The sequence below is a fragment of the Dendropsophus ebraccatus genome, chromosome 2 (assembly GCF_027789765.1).
Source record: "Dendropsophus ebraccatus isolate aDenEbr1 chromosome 2, aDenEbr1.pat, whole genome shotgun sequence".
Taxonomy (NCBI): domain Eukaryota; kingdom Metazoa; phylum Chordata; class Amphibia; order Anura; family Hylidae; genus Dendropsophus; species Dendropsophus ebraccatus.
The window spans coordinates 100,764,621-100,778,098 of NC_091455.1; the positions used below are offsets into that span (position 1 = coordinate 100,764,621).

The following is a 13,478-nucleotide window of genomic DNA, read 5'->3' on the forward strand; positions in this document are numbered from 1 at the left end:
TCACCTATCTGCCTCCCTTCCCTGTCTTTTCCCCCCTCCACCCCCCACTAGGAAGTGCACTAAACTCACACAGACCTCATTACTGTCGTCACCATCACCAAGCTCTTCTCTCAGCTCCTTCTCCTGTTACACTAGCCTCCCCCCTCCCCTGCCTTGTCAGGTGACAGGCTTGCTCAGCTCCCATTGGCTGAACAACTGCAAGCCATCACTTGTCACATGTCACTTGCTTATCTTCCCTCAGACTGACTCGGGCAGATAGACAGCTCCCCCCTCCCCTCATACCTTCTCTCCTGCTGGTGGACTCAGTGAAGGAGTCATGTCACTAGAGAAGATAAGCTGAGCAAGCAGAGTCACCTGACAAGGAGGGGGAGGGGGAGGCTGCTGTAACAGGACCTAGAGCAGCCCTCCGGCTGATGACTCATCCTCACAAGAAGGAGCTGCCTGGTGACGACAGTCATAAGGTCTGTGTGAGTTAGGACACTTCCTGGTGGGGGGTGGAGGGGGGAAAAGACAGGGATGGGAGGCAGATAGGTGATTGAAGCATATTACAGAGTTATATAACTTTGTAATGTGCTTCAATTACTGGGAAAAAGTTTTTCATGGCACTTGTCCTTTAAAGCTCATACTCACAGCGGGATGTCAATCCCGCTGCGGGTATGTGCTATCATTAGGGTGAATGGTACCGGATCTGCAGTGGATCTCGCTGTGAATCCGCTGTGGATCCGGTAAGTGTGAAGGCACCCTAAATGGGAGTTTTTGGTGGGGGGTTCAGATATTACCATTGAAGCTTAGCCATGACATACCTGAAAACACTATACAATATAACAGGGTCTGACAAAATTTTGCATATTGAGCATATGAACATAACCTTTGATGTTATAAAACCTGGTTTTAGGGTTTAAAGGTAGACAGTATCTGACAAAGGGTTATACTTCTAACCTGCAAACACAGGTAAGTTTGAGACCAAATGAAGTGTCACTCATATACTCATCCGCACGGACCCTGTCTCTGCATCCATACCTGTGTAGTGCAGTTCTGCTTTTATTACTTGGATATCTGCGTTCCTAAAGTCTAAGCAGGTCAGCTCCACCTCTGTAACATTGGTGACTTATCTTCAATTATCTACATTGCTTTCTAACCAGTTTTGGAATTCCGAGTATTAATAATGAATCTAATGTTAATGATTAATTGTTCATTTACTGGCTTCAGAGTGACAAACATTTCATGTTATAGCAGGACTGAGTATACTGCCTTGCCATGTGATGTGATAGACGTTATCAACAAGGACCCCTTGGTTTTAGGAATACAGCAGGAATGTTTTTTGTTGCCCATAACAACCAATCACAGCTCAGCTTTAATTTTAGCAGGGCTCATGAATATTTTAAAACTGAGCTGTGATTGGTTACAATGGGAAGCCTCTATTCATTGACAGCAGAGACATTGTAAATTATTTTACTAATTAAAATTATCACACATAAGGGTACTCTAAAGAAAAAAAAAAGGTGTACAGATTTGTAAACTTCTATTTAAAAATCTCCAGTCTTACAGTACTTATCAGCTGCTGCGTGCCCTGCTGAACATAGTGTATTCTTCCCAGCCTGACACAGTGCTCTCTGCTGTCACCTTCATCTGTGACAGGGACCGCCCAGAGCAGGAGAGGTTTTCTATGGGGATTTGCAAGTGTTCTGGACAGTTCCTGTGGCAGCAGAGAGCACCATTTCAGACTGGAAAGAATACACCATTTCCTGCAGGGCAAACAGCAGCTAATAAGTACTAGAAGTAAAATAAAAGTAATTAAAAAAATCTGTATAATTTTCTGACACCAGCTAATTAAATTTTTTACTTTAAAAAAACACTCTTTAATGAAAGTTCATCTTACTTATTGTTTCCTCAGTTATTGAATATTTATTAGCTAAATTGTGATGGCCGTGTCATGGAAAGCCACAGGGAATTTGATTTCCCTACCCCTGCTATGTTCTAGTACTTTGAGATTGAAAAGCCTTCTTCCTATTGACCAATGTCCGAAAGCTTTCTGGTTATATACCCAACAACACTGTTTTATTTTACAAATCTTAAAACTTGTGAAATCCTAATATTTGTAAGATATGGTAATCATTGTATTTCATTTTTATTCCCAGGCCCACCTTGATGGAGCCCCCTTTCAGTATAAGTACAAGTCTCCCTCTGAAGACCTCTGTGCCCATGTAAAAGCTATACAGTGAGTAATATGCAAATGTAGAATCAAACCCACAATATAAGCTTGAGACCCTTTTATATAAGAAATGGTGGCAGCAAACCTGCTACTGTACATGATGATAAAACATGGATGAACCATAATGTTCCACCAATAATGCATTCACTTTAGCAAAATGTGCAAATAGGACGTGCAGTTAAAGTACAACACAGGATGGAAGAAACTACGTTGCTACCCTTCACATCCACAGTGGCAGCTTTTCCATATGAACAGTTTCTTGTATTCTTATTGTGATTTGTTACTGCTAGATGCCTTCCCTTCCACAACAGTAGCACTTCGAGGCCTATTACATGGGGCAATTATCAGACAAATTGGCAAATATTGCCCTTTGTAATAGGGTCAGCGATAAGTTGATGAACAAACAAATGCTTGTTTGTCAGGTAGTGGGTTGCTTTAGACCCATCAAGTGACAAATAATGTCAGACCAACTTGATTTGAGTGCTATTTACCATGCCTGTGCCAATGTCTATGGTGGCTGTCTACATGACCATATAGCACATTTAATGCCATGAACACTTCCTATATCGATGCATCTGTGACATCTTATATCCATCTTATCTTATGGATACATTGTTATATGCCGTAAGCTAGAGTTTGTAACATTGTGTGTTGTTTTTATATTCAGGATTCCGGCAGACCTGTGTGAATGGGCTGTAAAGATCCTATCAGAACACCAAGAAGAACTTCTGTAAAAGTCCTTCCTGGCTCAGGCACTTGATTTATTTTACACAACTAATAATACTACTGTCAGTAAACATAAACCGCATTAGATCATTTAAAAAAAAAAAAAAATCCTGTAGCGATTACTTATGTGAGACAAGCAAAGAAGTGGCTTTTTATGCAGCTTTTACATTGTTGTTACACTTATGTTTGTAATTTGAGGACATTTCAATGTATATTTTTATACAAAAAGAATAAAATATCACTGATGACAAAAATGTCTTTGGTCCTTTGCCTATGATAAACATCTGTTGGGAATTATTATTAGGGATGGTGTGTCACCCCCATGGGCATGCTCAGTCTCCAGATCAGCACCCCCACTCTGTATTCGGCAGCTTGATAGAGTGAATACAGCAGCGGAGTACATGCAAACCCACCATTCCATTCAAAATTAGTCAGAGCACCTTTCTAAAAATTTGAATACCCCTTTAATAATCAGCACAATTGTACTGATATGGTTCCCAGAGACACAGTATAGATCTACTGTGCAGCTCTCCAAGAATGCCATCTGCATTTTCAGCAGTAGCTTAAGGCTCCGTTCACCCGAAGTAAAACTGGTGAAATTTTCTGCTGCAGAATTCCGCCAGCCTCCGTGTCATACTGGGAGTCTATTGGAGGCTCATGCGCCTCCTCTCTCCACGCTAAAGAATTGACATGTCCATTCTTTAGTGCAGAGAGAAGAGGCGCATGAGTCTCCCCTAGGCTGCCAGTATGATATGGAGGCTGGAGGAATGTGAACGGAGTCTAACGGGGAAAAAGTAATTTTTAATCAGGTGCTCAAGGCCAGGAGAGGGGCGAAAACTAGTCATCTGGACTGGGAGCTGTCCGTGACTAGTCACGGCTCTCTGCCTGTCAGCATGCAGTGTGGGGATAATTGACAGGCAGAGAGACCTGTCAGTGGATTAGTTTCCGCTCCTTTCCTGGGGGGAGGGCTGCCAAACAACTGAGCAAAGAAAGAGGCTTTTTTGCCTAATAAAACCTATTGCAGAGTTTCTTAGAATGGCTCGTACTATTTATTAAGCTTGATCGAACTGTGGAAAAAGCTAGGTTCAATCGAACTCGAACCTAGCCGGACCTTCCGCATTTAATTTCTCTTGCCTTCCCAGTCTGTGTGGAAGAAGGAGACATCCCGGGGACAACCTGGAATTCCGGGATACAGCCTATTACCTAGGCTGAATCCCGGGATTCCATGTGGTCCCCGGGATGTCTCCTCCTTCCGCACGGACCGGGAAGCGTAAAATCTGCTTTGGATACGGTATGTGTGAATGTACTCTAAAGGTAAAAAAAAAAAAAAAACGCACAAAAATATAGATAAACAAAGTGTAATAAACATATAATCCCCTTAGCCCCCAATGAGCAACGGAATCCCTGGCAAGTTATCCACGTGATTTCCTCAGTGGGCACATATTTAGTATCACTGCATTAAAAATTGGGCTCTGGTCCTTAAAGGGGTTATCCAGCACTACAAAAACATGGTCACTTTTTCTCCTCTCTTGTTTCCAGATTGGGTGGGGTTTGGAACTTAGTTCCATTGAAGTAAATGAAGCTTAATTGCAAACCACACCTGAACTGGACACAAGAGAAGGAGAAAAGTAGCCATGTTTTTGTAGCACTGGATAACCCCTTTAAGGCACAGTCTGGACTGGTCCTGAAGGGGTGAGGTGTCATTAATTTAGATTTTAGCAATAGATAACACATTTTTATATGTCTGTAGAAGCAACTTTACATTTCCTTGCCAAAATTGGTCAGATTACTGGCAATGTACTAAAGCAGTAAGGGGGGCTCCACGTCAGGCCTTCAATGGATGGACCGTGTGTATAAGACCTTGGGGGGAGGGACACTTCCATGATACACGGAACGTGTGTATAGGGCCAAAGGCTTTTATTCTCTGTTTTTTCCAAGATGTTTTTTCAAGCTCCTGAATAGCTGCAAGCTCTCCTCCCTCCCTGCTTAATTGACACCTGGAGTCATAGGCAGGGCCAGGTATGGAAGGGGGAGGTGTTACTGGAAAACACTCTTTGTACTACAGAATAAAAGCATTTTTGAAGCAAATCTGTATCCACTGACCCCACCCCCAAACCACTGGTACTGCTCGCTAGATGAACTGAAGTCCTTCCCGAATATGTTTTTCAAAATTTTACTTTTGAGATGGGGCGTACAGCAGCCAATCCCTAGGCCTGCAAAGCATCTGGGTTTTTCCTCTTTCCCCCCCGGTATTTAGTAGCCCCCCAGGCAGGATCTCTGGTCTACAATGCTGATTGCAACAGTTGTTTGCAGGGGTGGGTCAGTGGGTACAGATTTGCTTTAACATCCTGAAAGCACAGACTTGTATTTAATAGGTACCATGTGTCTCCTTGCACGGCTATCCAACAGCAATTTGGAACATATATTGCAGCTGACGGATTCCCTTTAAAGTGCTTATCAAGCGCTACGAAAACATGGCCACTTTCTTTCCGAGACAGCACCACTCGTCTCCAGGTTGGGTGGGGCTTTAACTACGTTTCATTGAAGTGAATGGAGCTTAACTGCAAACCACACCTGAACTGGAGACAAGAGTGGTGCTGTCTCTTGAAGAAAGTGGCCATGTTTTTGTAGCGCTGGATAACCCCTTTAATAACTTTTCTGACAAAGCGGTGGGGCTTATCAGAAAAAGGATGTGGCTTTTGTTTTTCTAAAGAGGCCTGACTTGAGGGAAATGTTATGGACCAAAACATACACTAAAATTGTGGTGAACAGTTCAGGTAGAAGGGAAGAAAGACAGCTTATAGTATATCAGATTTATCAATCTGTTTAAGGAAACGAATAGAAACCAATCATAGCTCAGTTTTCATGGACTGTGATTGGTTGTTGTTAGAGATGAGTAAATCTCGAGCATGTTCAGCTCCGTCCCAACCAGACCCTGCGGCATTTGATTACTGGTGGCTGAAGAAGTTGGATGCAGCCCTATGGAGCCCGGGAAAACATGGATATAGCCTATGGCTGTATCCATGTTTTCCAGGCAGCCTTAGGGCTGCATCTAACTTCTGTAGACCCCAGTTATCAGATGCCTCAAATACATCTCTAGTTGCTGTCCATTTTTTGTCTACTACAGATTGATAAATTTGGGCCAGTCTGTCTAGACCAGACATGTCAAACTCTGGCCCACTGGCAAAATCTGGCCCACGGTGCCATTATTTTTGGCCCGCCTAGGGAATCAGTTGATTCCCTAGAGCTGGCCCGCCGATAGGACGCTGTAACAGATTATAATATGGCCGGTCTTCTGGACCGCCCATACTATAATCTGATGCGATGTGCGCTGGGAACCTGTAACCCTTGGAAGGCTCCCGAACTCGGCCTACCCCTGGATCTGACCCCTGAACTAGCGCGAGTTCAGGAGCCGTCCAGGGGTGACAGGTTCAGGCCGCAGGAAGATCCGGCTTCTCCTCCTCCTCCTGGCACGTGAGGCAAAGCTCCGTGCAGGAGATAAAGTGCGAGCAGCTGCACCGGAGACATGGCCATTTTCTAGCAGCAAGAGGACCAACAGTGCCCCTGTCCCTAGGAGATCAGCAGCATTCAGGGCACAGGCTGGCTATAGCATGGGGAACTATTATGGGGGCTGGCTAACTTCATGGGGCACTATTATGGGGGCTGGCTAACTTCATGAGGTACTATTATGGGGGCTGGCTAACTTCATGGGGCACTATTATGGGGGCTGGCTAACTTCATGGGGCACTATTATGGGGGCTGGCTAACTTCATGGGGCACTATTATGGGGGCTGGCTAACTTCATGGGGCACTATTATGGGGGCTGGCTAACTTCATGGGGCACTATTATGGGGGCTAGCTAACTTCATGGGGCACTTTTGTGGGGGCTGGCTAACTTTATGCGGCACTATTGTGGGAGGCTGGATATTATGAGACACTATTGTGGGGGCTGGCTACTATATGGGGCACTATTGGGGGCTAGCTACTATATGGGTCAATATTGGAAGGGCTGGCTTCTATATGGGGCACTATTGTGGGGTGATGGCTACTATATGGGAAAGTATTGTGGGAGTTGGCTACAATATTATGCACTATTGTGGGGTGATGGCTACTATATGAAACAGTATTGTGGGGGAATGGCTACTATATGGGACACTATTACTATGTGAGACACATATATATATACACTCACCGGCCACTTTATTAGGTACACCTGTCCAACTGCACGTTACCACTTAATTTCTAATCAGCCAATCACATGGCGGCAACTCAGTGCATTTAGGCATGTAGACATGGTCAAGACAATCTCCTGCAGTTCAAACCGAGCATCAGTATGGGGAAGAAAGGTGATTTGAGTGCCTTTGAACGTGGCATGGTTGTTGGTGCCAGAAGGGCTGGTCTGAGTATTTCAGAAACTGCTGATCTACTGGGATTTTCACGCACAACCATCTCTAGGGTTTACAGAGAATGGTCCGAAAAAGAAAAAACATCCAGTGAGCGGCAGTTCTGTGGGCGGAAATGCCTTGTTGATGCCAGAGGTCAGAGGAGAATGGGCAGACTGGTTCGAGCTGATAGAAAGGCAACAGTGACTCAAATAGCCAACCGTTACAACCAAGGTAGGCAGAAGAGCATCTCTGAACGCACAGTACGTCGAACTTTGAGGCAGATGGGCTACAGCAGCAGAAGACCACCCGTTACTAGCATGGTGTACCTAATAAAGTGGCCGGTGAGTGTATATATATATATATATATATATATATATATATATATATATATATATATATATATACACACACACACACATTTGGGGGGGCTGAGTTCTATATGGGGCACCATTGTGGGGATTTATCATACGCTGCACGCCACTCTGAAAGTTACACATATGCTGCTTGTGCTTTCAATGAATATCGAGGTTGGCCCGCGAGTGACCAAAGTTTTAATTTTGGCCCACTGTCTATTTGAGTTTGACACCCCTGGTCTAGACAGTGTTAGTAAATTCCCCCCAGTGATTTTACTCTCTGGTTGCAGAATACAGTTTACAGTCTGCAGTGTCATTATTAGCCTTTCTAGTCTCTTCTTAGCATAAATCTATAGTAGCATGTGCGGCTGAATGAATTGTCACAGTGTGTTTCAGTCCCATCTGTTACTCATCAGATTCCCCTCCCAAGGGGAGCATGCTCAATTGTCAGCTTCTCCTGAAGCTGGAGCAGCTGAGTTGTACATCTTCTACTGTATGTGTTACATATTCCTCATATACCAGCATTGGGATGAGAATATGAATTTCCTTTCACCACACTCATGAGCAGCAGATGGTTAGAGGAAGGAGAATGAGTGTCCTGCTGGCTTGCCATCACTTCATATGTGGCGCTATTAGGTTACTTGAGAGGCATGAGAACTGTGACATTGTCTCTGCTGATAACACAGCCCCAAGCCCTTATGCTAGTGTATCTGGAGCATGACAAATTTAGCTTTGCACCATTAATCTATAAACACAATGTTATATTGGATCTATATGAAGCAATTATACATGAAACCATTCCTAGCTTTGTATACCGAGCTCTGTTTTGTTACACCAGCCCTCCTCCCACCTTGTCATTGTGCTGCTATTAGCATTTTGATTTGTTAAATAATGGACTGTCCGTTCTGCACTCTCATCAGGCTTAGGCTGCATTCACACCTTTAGTAATTTTCCCAGTCCGGGATTGTGGTCTGCTAACTACCTCCGTGATCCGTGCAAAACAGTCAGTTTTTTATCCGTTTTGCATCCATGTCCATTTTTTTCACGGATCTGTTTTAAAGCATTTTAAATTACATTGATTACCTCACATTTGTGTTTTTTACAGATGAACACGGATGTCACATCCGTGTACATCTGTAAAAAACACGGATCTCATTGATTTCTTTGGGGAATCCGTTCCGTGCTTCCGTTCCAAGTTATGACATGTCCTATTTTTAAACTGAACGGATCACGGATCCGTGAAATCACAAAAGGTCTAAATAGCCCCATAGAAAGCAATGGGCTGTAAAATTGTCCATGAGCACGGACAACTTCCCAGAACGTGTGAATGGAGCCTTAAAGAGGACTTGTGGTCAATCCAAACAGATTGAGTTGTTTCTGGCAGTCATCATTGTTTCATGGCACATGAGATCACTGCTGTGAGCTAAACTGTTAAGAGTTTTTCTACAAACACTACCTTTAGTGCCGGGTGGAGTGGGAGAAAGCCTTCTACAGCTGCTGCCCTATTGAAATGTCTAGGATGTTTTAAATACTAGCTTTGTGACATATCCCCACAGTCCTTATCTGTGCACTTGATTTAGAAACTTTCTGGACACGGCTGTTCAGGAGTCATGGAATTACACATTTGCAATAGTGGTTTGCAACTCCACTTACATAAAACTTGCGGAAATACATGTAGTCTAAGAGCAAATGCACACCAGGAGAGTAGAGCAAATCTGCATGAAAAATCCAATCTGTGTACCTTTACCCAAAAAGGGAATAGCCGGGAATAGATGCTTAAAGGGGTTGTCCATCCCCAGAAAATATTTATGCTCAAACTTGGTATAAAAAAATGAAAAGTTAGGTATACTCACCTGCCCTAATCCCTGCAGTGTTCTTCTGACAGTGCCCAGCTGAACAGTACTTCTCCATATTCACAACCACCCATCCAGCAAATCACTGACTGTAGTGGTGATCTGCCTAGTGGTTGGCTGAGTGAGCTTCTCCTGCATGTTCGGATAAAATCAGGAAGCGCCGCTCAGCCAGTACTGGGCACTGTCAGGACAGAAGCTACAGGGACATAGGGGCAGGTCAGGTGAATAGAAATAGCTTTTATTTTTATGCCAAAGTCCATGGACAATAACTTTGTGGGGCTGGGCAACCCCTTTGATATTGTATTTTACAATTCCTACTGACACTCTTTACACAACTACATCCATCAATGTTCTGTATGACAGCCGTGTGTTCTTCCAACTTTAATGGCGGGTGGATGGAGCTATTGATCACTGCTGAGTGAGGTTCGGGGGCGGTGCAATTGATGAGTGCTGGACTGCAGTGCCTTTTTTAGAGGGCATAATTTTACATGTGGTAATATATACATATATAAAATTAAGGGACACAGTGTATATTTCAGGGCATCATTGCGTGTAATATAATAAATTTTAAGGAGTAAATTGTATATTATAATGAATTTCAGAGTACCACAGGATGTATTATAATTAGAGATGAGCAAACTTCGAGCATGCTCGAGTCCATCCGAACCTGAACTTTCGGCATTTGATTAGCTGGGGCTGCTGAACTTGGATAAAGCTCTAAGGTTGTCTGGAAAACATGGATACAGCCAATGACTATATCCATGATTTCCACATAGCCTTAGGGCTTTATCCAACTTCAGCAGCCGCCGCTAATCAAATGCTGAAAGTTCGGGTTCGGATGGACTCGAGCATACTCGAGGTTCGCTCATCCCTAATTATAATGAATTTTAAAGTACGGCTATGTTCACACAATGTGAGACACCGGCCGTGCTGTGTTTTCTCTCCCCTCCTCTCTAACCAACATTTGCAGACAGCTGTACCCCAGAGCAGAAAAATGTATGTTCCTGTGTTGCCTTCGCCTATCCTCATGCAGTGAGCTCCTGAACTGTGAGCAGAGGAGGCGGAGCCTAGAGAGAGACAGTCCTCACTGCTGCAGGAAAGACACAGAGAGTAAGGGCCCTATTCCACCGGACGATTATCGTTAGCATAATCGTTAACGATTAACGATCTCAAACGACCGCTATTGCGAAAGACCTGAAAACGTTCACTCATTTCCATGGAACGATAATCGTTACTTATGATCGTAATTGCGATCGTTTCTTCTTCCGTATTTATTCGCTATTGCGTTCGTATCTATTGCGAACGACCGAACGATGTCTTATTCAATGCGAACGATTTGCGAACGTTTTGCGAACGAGCAACGATAAAAATAGGTCCAGGTCTTATAAAGCGATCAACGATTTCTCGTTCGGTCGTTAATCGTTACTGCATTTCAACCGAACGATTATCGTTTAGATTCGAACGATTTAACGATAATCTGAACGATAATCGTCCGGTGGAATAGGGCCCTAAGTACAGCTCACTGTGTCTGTGTAACTCTATACGCGGAAGATGAGTAGACCTGCAGCAGGGATTCTGACACCTGGGGCAGATGGGAGCGCACTGGAGGTTTCCCAGGTGGCCCAGTCTGAGCCTGGCGCCCCCCACCCTGAACCATTAGATGGCACCAGGAACAGACTATATACAGGGAACAAGTCATAAAGGAAAGACTGAGATTTCTCCTGAGATAAATCTTTCTGTCTAAACCATGGGTCTCCAAACTGCGGCCCTCCAGCTGTTGCAAAGCTACATTTCCCATCATGCCAAATCCAAAGCTTTAGCTATCCAGGCATGATGGGAGTTGTGGTTTCGCAACAGCTGAAGGGCCGCAGTTTGGAGACCCATGGTCTAAACAAACCATAACACTGAGCAATGTGCAGCAGAATCTTGTGGAATCTTTCTACATCGTGCATCTCAGGTGATCATGGCCTTTCGACATGTGCTATTACACTAAACAATTATTGGCGTGAATGGTCGGTAAAATCGGCCAAGTAGGGATGATAATTGTTCAGTGTAACAGGGCCTTCTATTACACTGACCCTTGAATGGGATAACAATGTGAAATTAGTTGCCAAATCTTGCTCACGGACATTGCATACTGGTTATTGATTAACTTTCCCACTTCCTTTACATCTAATCTTGATCTGTATCTGTACAAATAAATTGGTTGTTCAAAAACATGTTGTGAACCATGCAAATGTGAAAAATGCCTAGGAGCGGATACAGGTATGGAGAGCCCTGTACGTGAACAGTATATGGGGCTTTTGGTCTACAGTAGCATTTTTTATAGTATAAGTCTGGAGAGGAAGAAAATGGCCGCACATCTCACCCATATTTGATACTAAAGTTTCTCAGCTACATTAAAAGGGCCGCAGGCACAGCAAGCAGAGACAATGGCCACCAACCAACACCAAATGTGAACCGCTCTTAAAGCCCACTCCATGTGCTCCCAGCTAGACTGGGAGAAAGAGGAGGTACTTACCATGTAGACTGCCTCCTGCTAATTGGTAATATATCGGGTCTTACTAAGTGGAGTGCAAAACCACAAAAAGAGGGGACAGAATACAAAAAATGTACAAGTCTGGAGAACAAGAAAATGGCTGCACATCTCACCCATGTTTGATACTAAAGCTTCTCAGATACATTAAAAACCAACATCAGAAGTTAGTATAGGGCTCTCCTTACCTGTATCCGCTCCTAGGCATTTTTTACATTTGCATGGGTCACAACATGTTCCTGAACAAACAATTGCTGGACCACTAGGAGCGGATACAGGTAAGGAAAGCCCTGTACGAGAACAGTATATGGGGCTTTTGGTCTACAGGAGCATTTCTTATAGAATGTTTCCCTAACAATCTGCAAGTAGCTGTGAGCTATGAAATAAGTAGCTTAGGGCTCGGCCACACTAGCGTTTTTCTTTGTTTCTAACGGATCCGTCTATATTAATTAAACGGATGAGCATAAACTGATGAGCAGACTGATGCAAACTGATTGCAAAATGTTCATCTTTTTTTAATGGTCCGTTTGTATTTTGGCTTAAAAAAACTGACTTTTGTACATCAGTTTGCATCAGTCAGCATCCGTTTTTCTATCCGTTTATTTTTCTTCTTTGGTTTCTTGCTGCTTCTGCGCATGCTCGGTGAATAAACGGATGAAAAAAAACGGATGTGAACGGAAATACCTTCCGTTTTAGATCCGTCCTCATTGACTACAATGAAAAAAAAAACCGGAAGTGCACTTTCTGTTCGTGATCCGTTTTTTTAAGCGGAAAGAAAAATACTGCAAACACTATTTTTTCTTCTGTTCAAAAAAACGGATCTTGAAAGGATTGCATGCAAACGGAGCACAATTAGGGCAAACGGAGCACACTAAAATAGCATGGGAATCTATGGGGATTCTAACGGATCCGACAGTTTCCGTTTTTCCTATTCTAAAACGGAAAAGGTAGATGGAATGGTGCCGGATGGTCAAACGCTAATGTGAACGTAGCCTTAGTATGTTACTTGTAATCTAATAGCCATAAGAAGCCTCGATTAATTTCGCACTGAGCCCCCATAACTACAAGATCTCTATATACTCTAGCTGCACAGGATGAACAAATTGTATGTCTATCCCTGGAAATGTCCATGTAAATTGGCGATTGTTTAACCAAGGAAAACTGTCCTGCTATGTATTCTGGTTGTAAATAGTGGATTTAGATGGAGGGAAATGTCCGTTTTCATTTAACAGGCATATATTGGAACTCAACTTATTATTTCAACTTTTTACAAATTTTAATTATTAACATTGGGAATTTTTTTGACATTTCTGGTGGTGTTTTTATGTGACTGTTCATATAAAAAATAGCAGTCCCAATGAGCGGAAATTTGTCAGCTTTGTTCATTGGGGCAAGATCAGAAGACAATGAACA

General features: G+C 43.3%; 1 protein-coding gene across 2 annotated transcripts in view; it reads left to right on the forward strand.

Moving 5' to 3' along the window:
• ACD (ACD shelterin complex subunit and telomerase recruitment factor) overlaps positions 1 to 3,181 on the forward strand; it is a 47,387-nt gene extending 44,206 nt beyond the window's left edge. For both annotated transcript variants that reach the window (XM_069958076.1, XM_069958077.1), the window contains exons 13-14: positions 2,139 to 2,218; positions 2,880 to 3,181. In XM_069958076.1, coding sequence (XP_069814177.1) covers positions 2,139 to 2,218; positions 2,880 to 2,946 — 147 coding nt within the window. In that variant the 3' untranslated portion in view covers positions 2,947 to 3,181. The remainder of the gene's footprint in view (positions 1 to 2,138; positions 2,219 to 2,879) is intronic.
• The last annotated feature ends 10,297 nt before the right edge of the window (positions 3,182 to 13,478 follow it).